We start from the raw sequence: 21,991 nt of genomic DNA on the forward strand, positions 1-21,991 counted from the left end.
ACTGTCAGGGACGCTTAGTCACTGTCGACTCTAGCACATTCCACTTAAGCCCTCCATCACTGAGATTTATCTCTCGGTTTAATCAAATGTAATTTATACTGCAGCCTCCTCAGTAAATAATTGATTTGCCCTCTCTGTTGTCTTCATCACACATACTTCTTTGTACTCTAAAGAAATAATTTAATCAGTCGATAGTAAACACAGCCCTCTTGTTTAGAAGGCAGATAGAAGATAAAGCTTAAAGTCTTGTTCACCAGAATATACCAGCACCAAAATAATATCACTTAAAAAAGCTCTCTTCAGGCTGAGATCTGTAGATTGCCACTGGAAACCAGCCTGTGAGTCTCTTATCTCCAATAAACAACTCAAAAAGCCAGAAGTGGCACTGTGTCTCAAGTGGTAAAGTGTTAACCTTAAGCAAAAAAGCTCAGAGACAGTGCCCAGGCCCAGAGTTCAAGCCTCAGGACTAAGCAGAAAAAAACAAAAACAGTACTCTACAAGGAAGTTGGCAACAGAGATATCCAGTTCAACGCATTTGAATTTGCTAATGGTGCTGACCCCATGGAAAATGTAGCTACTTCAGCCAAAAGTTCATGGCCAATCCTAGGCTATGAACATATCAACATGTTCATTGGTGCTTTAATTAGCCTGTGTTTGGTTCCAAGAGCAAGCTTTTGAGTGGCGTACATGTCATCAATGTTGGGTGAGAATTCCACAGGACCTCAGTTGGTCAGCAGTGCTAAGCAAACCTAGCTGTCCTCTACCTCCTTTGTCGTCAGACTGTTCGGCTACCTGTGAGCTATCTGCTTAGAATCCATAGAAATTCATTTACAATTCAAATTAAACTAACATTTTTCCTTTACCCTCTGTAATATATGTGTCTGTCTGCCTGTCTGTCTGTCTGTCTGTCTCTCTCTCTCTCTCTCTCTATATATATATATATACACACATATACATTATGCATATGCATACATATATAGTTTTAAAGGTGATGTACAGAGGGGTTACAGTTATATAAGTCAGGTAGTGAATACATTTCTTTTTCCAAAGTGTTATCTCTTCCCAGTTTTTCTCTCCCATCCTTACCCACAAAGTGTGTAATTCATTTTCCACATAGTGTCTAGTGAGCATCCCTGCTGCTTGTGCTCACCATTGTCCCATCCTTTCTGTGCACTTCCCCTTAACTTCCAAATCAGAAAACAAAAACAGCAACAAAGGGAAAAAGCCCTCTTGTTTCCATTTCTTGGAGTTCATTTTGATAAAAATTACTTTTGTATGTTCATATGCACTTAGGTATTGAACCTGTTACTTTTGGCAACTAGAATGTCTCTTTAAAACTACAAGTAGACGCACTGAATGGTAAAAGACAATACATCAGTTTATGATAAATTATACTGGTCTCTAGACATTTGCCCTCTGTTTGTCTCTCCCCTGCCAAAAAAATGACATAAGGACAGGTACATTTACACATGGGTCTATTTTGAGTGTACATTTTTTTAGAGCAAGAGAAGTGGAGGGGAAAAGTAATGAAGCCTCAGTTCTAATAAGTGTGGAAAGCTCCGGGTAGCCATCCCTCTGGGAAAATATATCTTTTTGCTGTCTTTAGGAGTAAGCCTCAATATTGTATCCCTTTGAACTGTTTGAATTGAAAACATTCTGATTGTCCAAACAAAGGAGATTTATTAGACAAATTAGGATGCATATCTGTGATAAGATATTGGCCAGCCAATAAAGCACTGTGTAATGAAAAACATGTTCATGGGAAAAAGTTCTTAACAGTTTGTGATATGAAGCATTTTATGCTTAGATAAAAGATGGAAGAGTATATACTTGAATACCCTTTAAATATCCTTGAGTGGAGTTATGGGTAGCTTTTAATCTCTCTTGCATTTCTTGTGCCTTAACCCTTGAATGGATTTCATTTTGGAATTAAGTCTGATAGTTTTATATAAAAAAAGAACATTGTTTTAAATAATAGAGTGTACAAAGTTTAAAACTATATATCTATTGTTGCCTTTTTATTTAAAAACGTTATTGCAGTCACAGTCTGTCCCTGAGGCTTTACAAGGCTGGGTATCTGTTACTGTGTACATTTACAAAGGAAGACAAGTTGTGAACTTGAGGAGAGACACCCCTGTACCTCCCAGTTCTGGTGGCAGTGAGGTGACCCTTGGACGATGTCAGCCTACATGATCTTTCAGAGGTGACCTAGTTGTGCAGGACATCTGGCAAGCACTCAACTGCATTGCCTATGAGCTGCCTTCGATGTTCATGGGTTAAATCAACGTTTCCCTTCTTGTTAGACTTGGCCTTGCAATCAGTGTCAGTTTATGTCTTCTGGGTCCTCCATGCCACCTTCAAGATCTTCTCCCAGCATTCTCAGATTGTTGCAGGAACTATGGTCTCCACATCAAGTCCTTCTCTGTTTCAGAATGCTCTTCTTCCAATACATTGATTTTTGTATATTCTTCAGTTTTCAGCAAACCAGTGGCTGAGAAGGAATTAGGCAGGCGGAGCCGGCTGGGGAGGCCATAGTATCCTCAGAATTAACACTGATGTGGGAGAGAGGGTGGCCTAGTTGAGAAGAAGAAAAAGGTAAACTGAGATATAGTTGCAACAAGAGTTTGGTACTATCTACTCTCCCAGGGGAACTGTGAGCTGTCCTATAGAAGTGTCTCGCATTGAGATATTTGCCTTAGTCTTTTCTTCCCAGCCCCATCTTATTATCCTCTAGTAGTCAGGGAGCCTGGACGGGGCGGAGGAGGGGAAGGCTGTGATCTTGGAACAGGTGGCTATCTCTGGCTGAAGACAGTTCCCAGAGAGCAGGAGAGCAGTTCACAGATATCTTTTACAGGCCAGCATACTACCTGGAGGAAGAATCTTTTTCACTCCTGGAGTTCATGTCCCCTGGAGATCCTGTGAGAGGAAGTGAAGATAACATGACTATTTAACACTAACCAGTAGTCTCCCTGCATGAGGGAGCTGCTTACAGGTGACCGTGAATTTCTTCAGAATGAAGAGTCATTTGCTGAAAGATGACCTGCTTTCTGATAGCCTAAATTGCCATAAAACCTTGTGAACAAGCCAGGTGAGAACCAAGAATCTTCTCACACTCTGTCCTTCCCCATCCCTGCCTGACACCATTGTCCTAGATAATGTTTCTGTGTTGGAGTGGATGTGCATCGTTCAGGCTCCCTATCCTCCCTGCAGCACTACAACCAGAACAGGACCCTTTGGTTTTCAAATTCCCACCACAAAAAGAGATAGAATGGCTAGAGGTATTTCAGCCTGGACTTTTCTTGTCTTCTGTAGTCCCATTTCTTACCTAGCCTGAAGCTTCAGTTACTCTTCCTTTAAGATTTCTTTTGAACAGCTGTATATCTTTTTCAGACTCCTGCCTCTGCTTTTTCTGGCTGTGTGATCTCCAGCTAGTCTTTACCTCCTAGAGTCTCAATTTCCTCTTCTGTATGAAAGGATTAATAATGCATGTCATGCTAGGTTGTGAGGAATAAAAGGATGGTGATAGAGGACTTAGATATTGTTTAAAGCCAGCCCTGTGCCTTGCAGTGTGGTGTCACCATGAGATGAGATTAGTATTGCATACCGAGGGTAGGCAAGACTCTACACTTAATGACAACATATCCTACTTTTTATCCTCTTTGCCTCTCGGCAACCAGGGAAAAGACACAGGCCCAGCATTAAGAAGGCCTGTGAATTGATCACTATTGCACATCCTCAGGCTTCTTATAAACAAGCACATAACAATAAAGCTTTAGATGTCCAGCCAGACTGGTCATCTCTTGGTTAAGATTACAAACCAGCAAGATATATTTGGTACCTGTTTTCATGAAAGGACATCAGAAAGATTTGGCAACAAAGGGTTAGTGCTTTTTTTTAATGAAAATTTCTTTTGCTTTTCTGTTACTTTCCTCTCTCTCTCCCTCTGTCTCTCTGTCTCTCTGTCTCTCTCTCTCTCTCTCTCTCTCTCTCTCTCTCTCTCTCTCTCTCTCTCTCTCTCTCCCCTCTCTCTCTCTCTCTTTCTCCCCTCTCTCTCTCTCTTTTACAGTGGCTATTTTCCTGCTAGTTTTGCAATCCTTTTGTATGACAAAATGGCAGAGTTCAGCTCCCTTGAACCTATAGATAGCTACTGAGACTTTGTGTACTGTGATCAAAATATAAACTTTAGTTTTCCAAAATAATAAGCTGCTGTGCCAATGTGTTTGGAAACTCTAGATAAGGACAGTTAGTGCAGTGCCCTTGTCTATAAATACATTTATTAAGCAAATATTTGTCAAATACCCACAATGGGTTGGGTATTTATTTGCTTGGTCACATAGTGAGTTATCAGAAGGGAATAGCAGCTTGTAAGGAGCTTTGGGCCCCTCCCAGGGAAAATTGCCAGACTGACTTCTCAATCTCACATTCCACTGGACATGGAGACCAGTCAGTCAGCTGCCCAATATTACCGCTATGTGGGCATCTTCAGTGAACACTGGAGAGAGACTACCAGGAAATTATCGGTCCCACGGTTCTTTGCATGAGCCTATGACTGTTTTCTGTTATTAAACAATCATTATCTTTGTCATGCACTTTTTATTATAGGATTTTAAAATTCAAATTTAAAAAGGTCTTGTAAGAATTAAAACATAAAAAAAAAGGTACTAGTGCCTCATGTTGTAATCCTAGCCACTCAGGAAACTGAGATCTGAAGGTTGTGGTTTGAAACTAACCCAGGCAAGGAAAGCTATGAAAACTAGGAAAACCAGAAATGGAGCTGTGGCTCAAGTATTAGAGGACCTGCCTTGAGTAAATGAGCTAAGGGACAGTGTTCAGTCTCAAGTGCGCAGACACACACACACACACACACACACACACACACACACACACACACACACAAATATAAAAGAAAATTAATGATGTTCTGTCAGGGAAGTGCCATGTGGACTTCCAGAACTGCATTGGGTCCTTAAGTCACAGTCATCAAGTGATGACTGAAGTCACTTGATGACTGTGACTTAAAATTTTTTTTTTGTTTTTTGGGGTTTTTTTGTGACTTAAGTTTTTAAGTCAAAGTTTCTGAGTCTGAGTCTGCCTCTGCCTCAGAATCACTGCCTTAACTTTAAATACAGGTCCCCAGCCTCTCAAAATGGACTATTAAAGTAACCCTGAAATGTTAGCTTTTTGCAAGGCAGAAAGTGTGCTCTATGCTGAGCATTTTTCCCAAGTAACACTTTTTAGAGAACATATTTTGTGAAAATGTGTGCATGAATCATAGGTTGAATATTCTTTTAGCTCCTTAATTAGTTTACCTTTTAGCAATAATGACAGCAACCATGCTCATAAAAATACATTTTAACAGCTCCCTGTGTATGTTTTTCCCGTTGTTCTGCTCACTACTCAGCTAGTTAATTACACAAAATCAGCATTCTCTTCTATTCAAATGACATACTGAATCATTTGTCCTTTGCAAATCAACACCTGGATAATTACAAAGATAAAATTTTAAGTAAAATAAGTTATTTCTATGTCTAGATCCTTAATCCTCCTACAATCTGTTCTGAAATCGGGATTCTGTCAGACAAGATGGTTTTTCTAAGCAATAAACAGACTAATTCTGGCCAGGCTGGGCATCGCGGTGGGGCAGGGGGAGGGGGACAATCTTTTAAAATTTACTTATCATCCAGATGGATGGCCTATGATTGAGATAGATGTTCAAAGGAGGAGGATATTTCTGTGTTAATAATTCATTAGGCGATCTCCCTCTTGCCGTCAGGAAGGAACATGCGGATGCTAATTGTGTCTTATCCCGTCACCCCAAAACATAAACAGCTGGGCTGATACAGTACTATTTTGCAAATATAGTAATGCAAATATTTCTATGGCTACGTATTTGGACTGCTGATGCTAAATATGAAATGTTTCATTGGAGAAGAAAGAAGGCAATGGATATTTACAGAATGATTGCTAGGTGATAAGCCATATGCCCGGTTCATAGCATATAATAGTTCATATTATCCTCCTGAGGAGTAGTATCTGTTACCACAGTATTTAGTGGTAGACAGTGTAATGCTCAGAAGAGTACTCCAACTTTTCTAAATTCATATATGCAGTACAAGGATTATCCTGCAAGTTGCATGTAATGCTGCTGGACCCAAAGGATCAAGCAACATATATTTTACAATCAGTGTGGCCTTGCTCAAATTATGTCCCTGTGTTTGAGCTCTCTTCCCCTCTGAACATGTTCTAGGCCTCATCTCCAAGGACCGTGCAGTGTTTTAATAAGATACTATATAGAAACAAGACAGAGAGGCTCATTTCAGGTTTTTCCTACCTTTTATACTACTCCTTCCTAATTCTGGCCCCTCACTTTAAATATCAGTGTCCCACTACTGGGATGGTATTTTGGGATAGGGTCTGCATAGCTGTAGATGAACAGGACATGTTGATGGGATCCTCATAATGCGATTAGTGACCTTGTAGAAAAGAACACAGACCCCGATAAATCACTTTTCCCCCCATCTCCCTCGCCAATTGTCCTTACCTGCTCTGTTATCATCCCTACATGGGCAAACAAGAGGTCTTGTGATCACACAGTATGAGAGTGGCCCCCTACAAGCGTCATCAAGATCCAGATTGTCCCACCTTGATCTTGGCCTTACAAGCTCCTGAGTCCTGACAAACAAGTGTATGTAGTTTAAACTGCCTCCACTATGATATTTTTATTGTAACAGCCTGAGCTGACAAGATTCCTCCATTGATACTTAAGTGTCCAGAACACAAAATGACTTGTCAATATAGATAGAAAATGTACAGTGGAGTTGACCTCTAACAGAGGAGGAAATATTGTAACTGTCAAAAGTTAGAAGAATTCATAGCCAGAATGAACACTCTGGGTGAAAAAAATACTTAACTTGGCATTTCTGTGGATTTCTGTGGCTGTACTCATTAAAATCTGTGACAAACCAGGGAGATAAAGAGAGAACAGTCTTGGGTGTGAAATATCTTTTATTTGGCCATTAACAGTCTTTAGCCTCAGCCTGGAGTAGGATGCCATTTATGACTCCAGTGAATTCTGTGAACAATCTGCTCCTGTCATAAAATATGCTAATTACCTTTCTGCTTCAGTTCCAGTCTCCTGATAGAGGCTCTTGTTTGTGCTGAAGCTTCTGTAGGATGTTATCTGGAGTGGGCTTGGGCATTAGCTTTGTCTTCTGCCCCAAGACAGGCAACTGATTTTATTTCTAAAGGTATTGTTGAGGCCTGTTCAAAAATGAAGAATTTGCCTGGTGTCCAGGGAATTGGCCTGATTTAAATTCAGAGGAGAGCCATTTGCCAGGTTAGGAGGTGAGCAGGTTATGATAAGGTTGAGAATCATTAGTTCCTAATGGCATAAAGCAAAGTCAACATTAAGATGATTATGGTTGTGAGTTTTGCTTCATCCTATTAGGAATTTCATTCCTTGAAGACTATGAATCACACTCATGGGATGGTTTAAGTAAGGATTTTTATTGACCCCTTAGGTGCTTTTTCCACAGGCATCCTGAGTTCTTGAACTCACTCTCTGCGTTATACTAAATGAACAAATTAACTTATTTATTCAACTGTTCTGCAGATCTGAGCATTGTAGGTCTGCATTCCTTCAAGTACCTTGCTAGGTCTAGAGGACACACAATTGAGTCAGTCCTAATTCCAGTCCTTGTAGAGTTCAGTTGTAGAGAGGGAGACAGTCAAGTAAATATAGCTAATGGTGTACCACAAACGCAATGGCCACTGCTGACAGGGAATAAAGTAAAACCTATGTCATTATAGTAGGAAAATGCTAGCTACTGGTAATATATTAACAAATGAATCCAACATAACTTCTACCATCATGAAGTTTATAGACTAATGAGGAAGATGCCCACCAATTAGATTGGTACAAATTAGATTAATTCATCTTGAGTGCAGTAAAATTATGGGGATGTATGTTGGATGAGTAACTAAGGGTGTATACTAGATAATGGTCTAGGACAGACTCAGGGCATAGGACATTGTGTTCAGATTTCAGATGTGAACAGAAAAGAGTAAAGGAATGGAAGGGAATGTCTTTCAGCCTCAAAGAACTAAAGGTGTGAAATTGCAGAACACAGTGAACTTTCCATCACTAAGCAAATGAACCTATAAGGAGAAAAGATATGTTTTAGTTCACAGTTTCTAAACTGTCAGTCCATATTAGCTTTTCCTAGTGCTTGTGGGTCTGAGGCAAAGTGGCAAGTACATGCAGGCAGAAGAACATGGTAGAGGGACCCTCTCTACCTCATGGCAGCCAGGAGCTAAGAGACAAAGGAGGAAGAGACCAAATTCCCAAAATACCCCTTAGGAACACATTCTCAGTTATTTGACTTCCTTCCTTGCTTCCTCTGGAAAGTGTCCTCTCAACAGTGCCTTCTAACAGGTCACACATGACCTGGCTACCAAGAGTACAATGTTATCATTTGGATCTTGAAGGGCCTAGTCGCCAGTCTGTGGAACTAGGCAAAAACTTACATTACTGTGAGTGTGACCTTAAAGGAAATATTGGGACTCTAACCAATTTTGATCTCTGTCTTTGCCTCTGTTTCTTTCTCCATCTGTTTTATTGTTTCTGTCTCTGCCAAAGAGCAGAGGCAGCACCCAGGCCTTGAGGTCAAGCTCCATGGTGCACATGTATGCATGTATGCATGCACCCATCTGTGTGTGCGTGCGCGTGCACACACACACACACACACACACACACACACACACACACACACAGATGAAGGTGAGCCAAAGTAATTCTCTCTTTCTTTTAAGCTGATAGTCTCAAAAATTTGGTCACAGCTAACTAACTGACCAAACACAGTTAAACACTGTTAAATGTTATTTAACAGCAGACTAACAAATGTATCATGCACTTTTAGAGCCAAGTCTTTCAGAAGCCTTGGGGGGTTAACATCTGATGAATAAGGAGAGGGATCCTGTAAAATCTGGTGGAAGTGTAGGAGGGAGGTACTTTTGAGGCACTCTGTGATATATTAAGGAGACTAATTTTAGCTAATGAAAAGTAGGGGATAAGAAGGCAGAAGTGCTTTAAAAAAAAAAAAGAACAACCTTGAGAATGGAGAATTTAAGTTGAGTCTGAAGTATTCATCAAGGAGGCAAGGCAAGCTACAGAATCAAATTAATCAGAATTAACGTAACCAAAGATGTAAAGGAATTATTTAATGAAAACTATAAAAGCCTAATAAAAGAAATTAAAGAGGACACTAGGAAATGGAAAGACATCCCATGCTCATGGTTAGGGAGAACCAACATAGTGAAAATGGCTATACTGCCAAAATTGATATACAAATTCAGTGCAATTCCCATCATCCCAAAGACATTCTTTACTGAAATAGAAGATACAATCCAAAGGTTCATATGGAACAAGAAAAGACCTAGAATACCCCAAACAATTCTAGGCAAAAAGAGCAATGCTGGTGGTATTACAATACCAGACTTCAAATTCTACTATAGAGGCATAATAACAAAAACACCATGGTATTGGCACAAAAACAGACCAGAAGATCAATGGACAGAATAGAAGATCCAGAAATAGAACCGCATACCTATAGTCAACTTGTATTTGACAAAGGAGCCAAAGATATACAGTGGAACAAACACAGTCTATTCAATTATTGGTGCTGGCAAAACTGGGTAGCCACAGGTAGAAAACTAAAAATTGATCCTAGCCTTTTGCCATGCACAAGCATTAACTCAAAGTGGATCAAAGACCTCAATGTCAGACCAGAAATTGTGAAACTGCTACATGATAGAGTAGGAGAGACACTGGAACTCATTGGCACAGGAAAAAGATTCTTGAACAGAATCCCAGGGTCACAACAGATTGGAGAGAGACTCGATAAATGGGACTACCTAAAAATAAAAAGTTTCTGCACAGATAAAAGCATAGCCACAAAGGTAGAGAGACAGCCAACCAGCTGGGGAAAGATACTTACTAATAATACATCTGACAAGTGCTTAGTATCCAGTATCTAAAGGGAACTCAAGAAACTAATCCCTGCCAAACCCAACAAACCATTTACTAAATGGGCAAGGGAACTAAAGAGAAACTTCTCAAAAGAAGAAATTAAAATGGCAGAAAACCATATGAGAAAATGTTCACCATCCATGATCATAAAAGAAATGCAAATAAAAGCAACCCTAAGATACCACCTTACCCCAACAAGTATGGCCAAGATTTTGAACTCAGTCAATGACAGATGCTGGTGGGGTTGTGGAGAAAAGGAACCCCACTACACTGCTGGTGGGATTGTAAACTAGTTCAGCCACTCTGGAAAGCAGTGTGGAGGTTTCTTAAAGAACTAAAAGTTGACCTTCCCTATGATCCCGCCCTACCACTTCTGGGCATCTATCCTGAACATCATAACCCAAGATATGATAAGGACACCTGCTCAGCAATTTTAACTCTGCACTATTTACAATAACCAGGCGATGGAAACAATCCAGATACCCTACTGCAGATGAATGGATACAGAAAATGTGGTATGCATATATATATATATATATATATATAATGGAATTTTTTTTACCAGTCCTGGGCTTAAGCTCAGGGCCAGAGGACGGTCCTCAGATTTTTCTCAAGGCTAGAACCCTACCACTTGAGCCTCAGCACCATTTATGGATTTTCCTAAGTATGTGGTACCGAGGAATCGAACCCGGGTCTTCGTGCATGCTAGGCAAGCACTCTACCACTAGGCCAAACTCCCAGCCCTATACAATGGAATTTTACACAGCCAGCAGACAAGACAAAAGAATGGCATTTTTAGGGAAGTGGATGAATCTAGAGTGAATCATGTTGAGTGAGTCAAGTCAAAACCAAAGGAACAAAAGGCTCATGGTATCCTTACTATGTGGCTATTAGATCCAAACAGTGCAAGAGTGAGGACACAATATTTGCATACCCAATGATATGGACATGGTACGGGAAATATAAACACAACTACATAGACATAAAAACTTATGACTCTATAGACATAATGTTTTATTACATTGATTAATATGTATCTATGGTATACAAACCCTTAGCCTAATTTTGATTATGTTCTAAAAATTAAGTGCCTGTGATTGTATATAGAGATTTTCTTCTTGAATACTTGTTTGTTAAACACATCATTTGAAATATGATGTAAAAATCAATGTTAATAAATTCTTTATTAAAAAAAAAGAACAACCTTGAGGGTGGAGAATTTAAGCTGAGTCTGAAGTACTCATCAAGGAGGCAAGACAAGCTAGAGAATCAGAAATGGCGAGAACATGATCTTGAGAAGTCTAATTCCAAGGACTGGAGTCTGAGAAACTAGAGATGAAGAACAAAAAGGATGCAGAGGATAAGAAGGAAGTCCTTGGCAGGCTGGATGAGGGTAGTGACATTTTACATCAAATATGATAAGATGTCATTAGGTGGATCCTTGTATGGAAATGTGGAATATTTGTAGAGAGTGACATTGACGTGCAGCCACCATGCCTCTGGTATGCCTCCACACTCCCCAGTAATATTCCTATGCCTCCTAATCCTGCTGTTCATTTAGGACAGCATCCTCTGTGGTCGCCATGATCCATGGTGGAAGTTAACATGGAAATGTCCAGGAGACACACACATCTACCTACCTGTCATTGTAGTTTTGCTCTGACTTCCTATTCACCTTCCAGGTTACTTCTTAGTCAATGTGATCTGCAAGGAAACATTCTGTTATGAAAACAACTCTCTCCCACCCTCCTCTACCCACCTTGAGAATACAAGATATTAGGCTGGGACCTGAGAGAAATATAAGATAACTATATTTTGTTTTAAAATTAAACATTAAAGGGAACCATGACTGACATAACAGAAAGAAATAGTTTGCAATTTTAGTTCCTTCAAATCCATTTAAATTATACTGTTATTCTATTTTTTCATAAATAATTTTTATTGTGAGTAATAGAAGGGTTACATTATATTCACCAGATAGAAGGTGCATAACTTCACAAACATTGATAGCCTTTCTCATGCCATGTCCCCATTTCCCTCCCACCCTCCCCCTGCTTATCTTGATTCCCCTCTTCCCTATCCAATTTCAAATAATCAATGATATTCTATTTTTATAAATTATTCTGACTCCCTCAAAATTAGTTAATAGTATTTGATACAGTGTTTAAGTTCTGTAAAGTAAATGGTAAGTGGGAAGGCCTTATCTGTTCAATTATTTTTGTGCCAATACAGAAGCTTGAACTCAGGTCCTGGATGCTATGCCTTCGCTTTATTCTCAGGATTGATGCAACTCAGGTTTGGAACCATAATCTTACTTCTGGATTTTTGGGTGGTAAAATAAAGATAAAGGCTTCATAAACCGTCCTTGCAGGGCTGGCTTGGAACTATGATTCTCAAGCCTCAGTCTCCTTGGGAGCTAGGATTATTGGCATAAAACACTGGCTTCTTTTGCCTCATTTTTCTTTTTATTTTGCATGTTCTTTATAGCTTCAGCTTGAGACAGGACATTAAATATGGTACAAGTGCTTATTTCATAAAAAATAGTAACATAAACATATGATTGTCATGAATACATGTATAAAAATTCTATAGAAATATACCTATTGTATATACTTGTAGGCTCAAAACTATTTTTCTAATAGAACATCAAATGCAAACTAAAAGATCCTGGATACACAGGTTCTGTGGATTTAGGAATCCCTACATATATCAAGCCCAACCCTAATAATTACATAGATGTATACATTTAGGCAATGTGTTGATACTGTTGTTACCAGATCTAAAATGTTGTTACCAGGACTCAAATGTGCTTTAGAGACCATCTTTTCCTTGGGCTCCTGGGGAAACAGACCTCAATAAATAACATGTAGTCACAGGCACAAGGCATGGCTGAAGGCCACACTTAGCTCAGGCCTTCTCATTTTCAGCCACTTCCTTCTTTCCTTTCAGGGCCTTTGGTTTCCAGGCAACTGTATGATCCCACATAACCTCCATGTCATCCTCCTTTGGAATTCAAATCAGTACTATATTGAAGATTCTATTCGAAGATTACTTGGAGAGTTTTGGATTAAGATCTCTGACAAAACATCCTCCATTAGCTGTTGTTAATTACTCTTATTATGAAACCAAGTACAGCAGATATATTAGAGCAGCAAGCCTCAAACCACACAGGACAGAATCTTTTCTTCTGATCTAAGCAGGACAGCAGTAATGAAATGATGCACCCTGCCAGTCACCTGTATGTGTTCCACATACTCCAGCAGCCACACACACCAAATCCTGCTCTTCAATTAAGGCAGCCCCCTTTACAAGAATGTAAAATAAAACATCAGATTTTTAAAAAGAAAACAGGAGTTGAAATCTATGAAAATAATCTTCAAGACACCTTATTACTGTTAGACCATTTTTCCTTCACCACTGATGAACTGGTTAAAACTTTACCATCATTTTGACAACCCTGATCAAAATTTTCAAAATTGTCCTTCTGGGGATTCCATCCAGTTTGAGAGCTCCACTTCACAAGATGGTTTTCCAAGTAAAAGTTGCTCTGATTCCCCTTCCTGCCTTTCTCCAGTGATCTTTGAGGGTTTCTTATTTCTAAATCAACTCAGCCTGCAGAGTCCTTCCCTCTAGTGCAGAATCTCAGTGGGTAGCATTGGGACTCTGTTGCTATTGAAATAGTTTCTGTAGGTGATTATTACAATAAAAGTAGAAAATTACAGTAAAATTCCATTTGCTTACCCCTAGAATGTAAACTCCATGAATATAGGGATATTTGAAGCTTGCTGTTCTGACATACCTGCTGTACTTGCTTTTATAGTAAGAGTAACCAACCGCAGCTAATGGTGGATGTTTGGTCAGAGGTCTTAATCCAAAACTCTGCAAGAAATCTGTGAATAGACTCTACTCCATGACTAGTATCTACTCCCTGAAGAAAGATTTGCATTTTCTCACTGCTAAGTATACCTTAGGACATAGAATTGACAAAAAAAAAGTATTGAATCGACAAATTCGTGAATGGCCCAATTAACGAAAGCCTCATCCTCTTTCCTTACACATTGATAAAATGGGTTTTCATATTTGTTGTTTGTTTTGTTATTTGCTTGTCCTGGTTCAAGGTTCTCACAAGATTCACCTGGCTTTGAAATGTGGTCCTCAGATCCAGCCTCCAGAGTAGCTAGGACTGTCAGAGTAAGCCATCAGTGCCCACCTGCTAACATGTTTTTAATCTAATGCTCACAACTAATCTGTAGCTCCCATGGTTGAAAGAAACTCTTGCTGTGACTTTCCAGCTTCTTTGTAGCCTTGAAACTCCTGACTCTACAACAACATTTTAGCCATAGGCTCTAATGTCCTGTTTTCTTAACCTCAATTGGCTCTGATTCACCCTTAGGATAATTTAATTGAAGTCTGGAGGATAATTTTAGTTACATTTGGGTGGTTGGTTTATTTTGTCTAATTTTGGGGCTCTTTTTGTCATACTGAGATTTGAATTCAAGGCCTCACACCTACTAAATAGATAGAATGTCATTTGATCCAATGCCCATCTCTTCAGGGTGATATTTTTAAACATCCAGGTAATTCTGAAATACAGACGAGGCTTTCATAGTCGAACACAAACAAGGGTTCTCCAAGCTTCACATTAGTTTTCCTCCCTTTAGGCTTTCCTTCCTTTTCTTGGTTCCCTTACCTGGGAGCTTTTACAATTTTAACTATATAGTCTTTAATAGCATTTCCTAGTTCAATCCCTACCAAAGAGAAGTGCTGCTTCTTCCCCCACTCTCACAGCTCTAGTCATATCCTGTTAAACTTTGTATTTACCTGTGTCTCCTCCTCTAAAATGCGTCTTCTTCCAGACAGGAGAGGAGACTTTTCACTTATTCAGGTTCTGCCAAAATCTGCACAGTGCCTGGAAAAGAAACCCTGATGAGGCAGATTAATATGCAAACTAAAATATAAGTAGGGTCTCTGTAACATTTATCCTCCAGAGTGGGTACTTTCAACACTGGTAAGTGGCATGGGTGATATCTGCATCAAGACCATGATGTAAACTGGTGACTATATCAGACAGACTGAAAGTCCCATCGAGGTGCTGAATCAGTTCACTCTAGTCCATTACTATTCTGAATGCTTTCTTTTTGTTGTTCCTTCAACTTGACAGTGATCCTATCTGAAAGCAACTGTCATCTACATTTGTCATGTCTGCCATAGTTCCTCATCCATCCAATGACTCACCCACAGCATTGCAACTAAGGGAGTGGCTGGGAGAATTCGAGACTTCTCATCACAGAACTCCTGTTTTAGATACCTTGGGGTCTTTTAACTCCCAGTGCAAGAGCTCCACTCTTAGAGTGGAACAGGATAAGATTCCCCCCCTGCAAAAAAAAAATTGTCTTGAAATAAGTTCAGTTACTTCTCTGACTTAAGTATAGTATCATTGATCTTATTTTCTTTTTTTTGATATTTTTTTATTGTAATTAATAAAAGGGTTACATGATATTTGCTAGATAAAAGGTGCATTAATTCACATACATTGATACCCTTTCACATGTCTTGGTCTCCATTACCCTCCCCCCACCCCCAAGCTTGTTTTCCCCCCTTCCCTATCCAATTTCAAATAACCAAATACAAATAAATATTATATATCAGATAACAAAGTGAGATACTGTAACAATATAAGATAACCAAGGGACAGCAAAAGAGCTGAGAGATGACATAGTACATTAAAGACAACAGTCATTCATTATATGGCTTTTGTTTCAATATCCTAGAGGTCCTTTCATTTAGCGTCATACTATATGGCCTTATGTATCAAGGTTTTGCTCTATTGCAAATCTCTGCTAGTAGAGCCCAAGGTTTCTACTGATTATGACAAATGAGGGAAACCATTAAGTTCCTTTGAGTCTGGCTTACTTCACTTAATATGATTTTTTTCTAAGTCTTTCCATTTCCTAACAAATGGGGCAATGTCCTTCTTTCTGACAGTAGCATAGAATTCCATTGTGTACAAATACCACATCTTGTTGATCCATTCTTCAACTGAGGGACATCTAGCTTGGTTCCATATCTTGCTATGGTAAATAGTGCTGCAATGAACATTGTTGTGCTAATGGATTTAGTATGTCTTTGTTTCTGGATGATTGGGTAAATGCCAAGTGGTGGAATTGCTGGGTCATAGGGGACCTCTATGTTTAGCCTTTTGAGGCACTGCCACACTGCTTTCCATAGTAGTTGAATGAGTTTGTAATCCCACCAACAGTGTAGTAGTGATCCCTCCTGGCCATATCCCCTCCAGCATCTGTTGTTATTAGTTTTCCTGATCCTGTGTTCATTAATGAGCCTATCTAACAGAGAAAGTGGAATATTAGAGATCAATTGATGTGAAATTCTTGGCATAGTAACTGATACAGTAAATACTCCATAGTGGAAAGTGATCATGATAATAACTTTCCTTCATCTATTTTGATACACAGGGTGTCAGTGTTTGCTTCTAGGCAAAATAAGTTGAAACTATCATGATAATAGGATGCAGGAAGTCTGAGCTGATCTCCTTAACACTCACATTTTGTGTGTGTCTCTGGTGGAATTACAGACTTATGACTGCTATCTGTTATTTATTTCTTAACTAATATAACTAAGACCTTGCTCAAGATGTGTTCATGAAAAATTACCCTTTTAATGGTAGAACATTTAATGAGAAACTGGATTATCTACTGCATAAGTGCCCTTCATACAAATGAGCTTGGCCTGAGGTCTTAATCTAAATTGGGCTTCCACTTTCCTGTAAATGGCCTAATATTTTCTTATTAATCTCTGCCCTTGTTCACCTGCTCTGGCTCAGCTTTTTCTTATAAATCTCTCTCCTCGGCATAGTTCTATGCCCTGACATGTTTCTTCAGGTCCTTTCCATATCTGATTTATATTTTTAAATATAACTGTTTGATGGAAGCTGTATATTGTATTTCAAACCATGTGTGCATCTACCACTTCATGAAGTTTGTATGTTACCAATATAACCAAAATGGCCAGATTTGAGCCAGATAAGTTTTGATACAAGGCTTTATATGGAAGTTGGATATACATGAGAAGCAATCCATCACTGTATTGAAAAGAGGAATATTGTAGCATAAAACCAAGCAAATTTGAAGTATAGATTTGAAATTTTACAAAATTGGGTCAGGTCCTACTAAGCAACTTTTGACAGGTTGCATGGCCTCTCAGTTCCTCGATGTCAAGCCTGAATTATAATGGCTGTCTCTGGTATTTTTCTCAGAGTAAATATGTTTGTTTGTGGCTGTGATGCATTCTGTGACAAATGCTGCCTCGTATTGCTGTAACAGTTCTGAGTTTGGGAAAATCCCGATGCTGGGTGTTATTAGTGATGGAAATGTCATGTGTTAGCAAAGTACACATGATAGTTGTGATAGAATAAGATAACCTTCCCAAGAAACTTTAGACAGATCTGCAGGTGGCCCTTACCAAATTCTGTATACCAAGACAAGGAGAAGAGACCATGGTACCATTAGCCTTGTTCTTTAGCTAGATGATCATAAATCTGTATAGTGGCAAATATTCTCCTTTCTAATCTCTGATATATTCCATCCCAGAAGTCTGATGTTTCTTAACTCGTAAATGTCTCTAACCATTCATACATTGTTTTCTTCATGTAATATTAGTCAAAGATGTTGATACACTAGGAATTACAACATGGAGCACATAAAATGTCCTCTGGAAGTTGTGGACTGGTCCACTCCAGGCCTGGTCCTCAAACAGTTCTCCTCTGTGCTTCCTGTCTCACCTGCATGCTATCTCCTAGATGATTCTTTTACTGGAATGATTATAATAGCTAGACTTACCCTTTAGAGAAAGCTTACCCTGTGGACGAATGCATGCTCTATACAGACTCTCACTGAAGAGACTTCGTATGAACTCTGTGATGTTTACTTCCTTTGGAAAGAACTAAAGCTGGGACTTAAAAGGCAGTCTACATATAGATACATAGATAGATAGATAGATAGATAGATAGATAGATAGATAGATAGATAGATATAGATATAGATATATACATATATATGCAGTGTATGTGTTTATTTACAATCACAAAAGCATGAGTATCTAGAGGCACAGATTTCTGTTTTCCTCTCCTGTTGTCAATGAGTACTAATAGCATTTGGCACAAAAGAAACAGTAAGAGATAGAGAATGAATGAATGAATTAATGATGAAAACCATTTCATAAAGCACTTATACAACAGTTAGCTATGGATGTTGTTTCATCTATGTTAAGCAGGTCCTCAGATAATTGTCAAACTCACATTATAAAAAGACTTGAGTCTTATAAATGGAGGGAAATGGGCTACATCTTATAAATGGAGAGAAAGGGGCTGCATCATTTTTACTGTCTTTGATCTAAGTGTATGCCCACAGAGAGGCCAAATAAAGACATGAGATTCAATAGTACTCTGGGAAATGAGCATCAGAGGGATAAGGTGTTCTAGGTTTTAAGAAGCTTGCTTACAACCTCAGGTCCTTGAAGTTAGAACAGTTTGAATTCCTATATATTCCTGTTCCTTCTGACTCTGAACTTGAGCAAGCTATCTGAATCACATGACTGTTTGCATCATCTGAATGGAAATGGCTTGGTTGTTTTGACGAATACATGTAAAATTTACAAAATATCTTTTAGGAAGCACTTGCCCACTCTAAATTTACAGTCCTTACATTATGTTTGATCTCTGGTTAACTTAGCATAATATTATGTTACTAATTCTCAAGAAAGATGGTTACAAGCTATGGACCCTCAGAAACAATGTAGCATGCCTATCTTCTTACACACATGAGTAAGGAAAGGAGATGTCATGAAATATTTTTTTACTAATTATTTAGGTTATTACTTGATTCAAAGCAATTACTATGGAGTTTCTCTCTGAAACAGTCCATGGAATTGGATTTAAGGATGGACTTAGACTTTTGGCCAAAATATTATTAGGAGTTGGGATACAAGAGACTCAGTACTGGTTCTAAGACATTGGATATGGACATTTTGTAGATGATTATGATTGAGTGAAAACTGTGTAGCATATACTGAATTTGATGTTTTACATATATTATCTGATACACTATTTTTATTTTCTCAACTTCAAAAAGTTGTACAAACGAGTTGTAACTTTAAAAGCCTGTGTCTAGATTTTCTTTATCACCCCTCCCCTTCATTCTCTTCTACTGCCTCTATTTCCTCTTCTCAGAACTACTTCATATTTCCATTTCCTTTATCACTATATACACTGAGCATTCTGGCTATATTTGGCATGTGTCTCCCTTTTTCAATCATTAAATTGGTCCTAATACTCCTCTTTCTCTTTCACTTTTCTGCATAAGCAAAGCTTGAGCAAGATAAGTAATTTTCAGCAGGATTTAAATGGTTGAAGCAAAACTGTGTATATGGGAGTCTTGTTGTTTTCTTTTGGGACCAATGATTTGGCTTTCCTAAAATGTAGTTAAGCCAGAGAGAGACCTTTGAAGTGGTGGATATTTGAAGCCAATGAGGCTTCCCTAGCCTTGTACCTGAATCTACTTTTCTCTGTTTCCAGGTCAGGATCGCAGTGAAGCCACTTTGATCAAGAGATTTAAAGGTGAAGGGGTCCGATACAAAGCCAAACTGATCGGGATTGATGAAGTTTCCGCAGCTCGGGGAGACAAGTTATGTCAAGATTCCATGATGAAACTCAAGGTACTGTGCAACCATTTCGTATTTCAGGCTTCATATGAATGATAGATGATTGTAATAATTACTGCAGATAACTTTATTCCACTGTTCGTTAATTGTTTTTTTCCACAGGTGAAACATTACAATTTTATTGGGAAGAGGATGACTTAGCTAGACATTGTTCACTGAACTCCTATTCTGCCATAGACCATGTTTATATTTCTTAAGTGCATTGTATTGCATTTATTTTTATGGAAAGACTCTTAGAAAACCAAAATACAATGTTCCCAAATTTTTGTGAATTTCACATATTTTGTCGTAAGGTAAATGTTAAGGTGAAAACTGACTTTTTCTTACAATGCCTATTATTTGACTCAAACTGGTTCATAAGAAAAGAAAAATGTTATATTTAAAGTAATCAGAACTAAATATTTAGATTAGAAGTTATCAGAAAGATTTCTGATTTTAATTGCAGTAAGAGTGTTTTCATTGAGAAAGCTGAGGATGAAATTGAAAATTGGAATTTTAAACATTTTTAGATATGGAAAACATGTAAATTGTTTTACTAAATATATGCTAAGAATTTGATGTATATATTCTACTTATACCTTAAATGTTCTGCATTTAAAACATAAGATTTATTTTCGTAATTATAAAGTTCATGTATGTTACTTATGAAATATGTTGAAGATATAGAAAAATCATAAGGTTTCTACTGATTATGACAAATGAGGGAAACCATTTAGCCTAAGTTCCTTTGAGTCTGGCTTACTTCACTTAATATGATCTTTTCTAAGTCTTTCCATTTCCTAACAAATGGGGCAATGTCCTTCTTTCTGACAGTAGCATAGAATTCCATTGTGTAAAATTACCACATCTTGTTGATCCATTCTTCAACTGAGGGACATCTAGGTTGGTTCCATATCTTTGCTATGGTAAATAGTGCTGCAATGAACATTGTTGTGCTAGTGGATTTAGTATGTCTTTGTTTCTGGATGATTGGGTAAATGCCAAGTAGAGGAATTGCTGGGTCATAGGGGACCTCTATGTTTAGCCTTTTGAGGCACTCCCATCAAAAGTGGAGTAGTGATCCCTCCTGGCCACATCCCCTCCAGCATATGTTGTTATTAGTTTTCCTGATCCTGGCCATTCTAACTGGAGTGAGGTGGAATCTTAGCATTGTTTTGATTTGCATTTCTTTTATGACCAGAGATGTTGAGCATTTCTTCATGTGTCTATAGGACATTTTTGTTTCTTCTTCAGAGAAGACTCTGTTAAGTCCTTGGCCCATTTTTTAATGGGATGGTTGTTACTTTGGACATTAGTTTTGGAGTGATTAAATTTTTTGAGCTGTTGATATATTTTAGATATGAGGCCTTTGTCTGTTGTATGGTTGGTGAAGATCTTCTCCCACTCTGTAGGCTTCCTAATTAGTTTACTAGCTATGTCCTTTGCCATACAAAAGCTCTGCAGTTTAATGCTGTCCCACTTATCCAGCCTTTCTCTGATTTGTTGTGATTCTTGGTCCTTATTAACAAAGTTTCGACCTGTGTCAAGGAGGTCTAGTGTATCTCCTATTCCTTCTTGTAAAGTTTTCAGAATGTCGGGTTTTACCTCCAGGTCTTTGCTCCATTTGCAGTTAATTCTAGTGCAGGGTGACAAAGAAGGATCCAACTTTAGTTTTCTGCATGTGCTTAAACAGTTCTGCCAGCACCACTTGTAGAAGAGGCTATCTTTCTTCCATTCTATTTTTTTGGCTTCCTTGTCAAAGATTAGGTGGCCATAGGTCTGTGGTTTAATATCTGGGTCTTCAGTTCTATTACATTGGTCTTCAGGCCTGTTCTTGTGCCAGTACCAAGCTGTTTTGATCATTATAGCTCTGTAATAGAGTCTAAAGTTTGGTATTAAAATTCCTCCTGGGCTGTTCATTCTTCTAAGAAGTATTTTTGCTATACGGGGTCTTTTATTATTCCATATGAAATTTTGGATTGTCTCTTCTATTTCTTTAAAGAATGACATTGGGATATTGATGGGTATTGCGCTCTCCTAGCAGAGATTTGCAATAGAGCAAAACCTTGATACAAAAGGTCATATAGTAGGACGCTAAATGAAAGGATCTCTAGGATATAGAAACATAAACCATATAATGAATGATGGTTGTTCTTAAGGTACTATGTTATCTCTCATCTCTTTTGCTGTCCCTTGGTTATCTCATATTGTTACAGTATCTCACTTTGTGACCTGATATATCGGATATAT

At 38.4% G+C, this 21,991-nt stretch overlaps 1 protein-coding gene across 4 annotated transcripts in view; it reads left to right on the forward strand.

Annotated features, from left to right (window-relative positions):
• Dab1 (DAB adaptor protein 1) overlaps positions 1–21,991 on the forward strand; it is a 592,785-nt gene that overhangs the window by 423,258 nt on the left and 147,536 nt on the right. For all 4 annotated transcript variants that reach the window (XM_090334743.1, XM_090334746.1, XM_090334742.1 and 1 more), the window contains exon 3: positions 19,617–19,756. In XM_090334743.1, the coding sequence (XP_090190869.1) occupies positions 19,617–19,756 (140 nt within the window). The remainder of the gene's footprint in view (positions 1–19,616; positions 19,757–21,991) is intronic.

The sequence above is a fragment of the Megascapheus bottae genome, chromosome 6 (assembly GCF_031878675.1).
Source record: "Megascapheus bottae isolate mThoBot1 chromosome 6, mThoBot2.hap1, whole genome shotgun sequence".
NCBI lineage: Eukaryota > Metazoa > Chordata > Mammalia > Rodentia > Geomyidae > Megascapheus > Megascapheus bottae.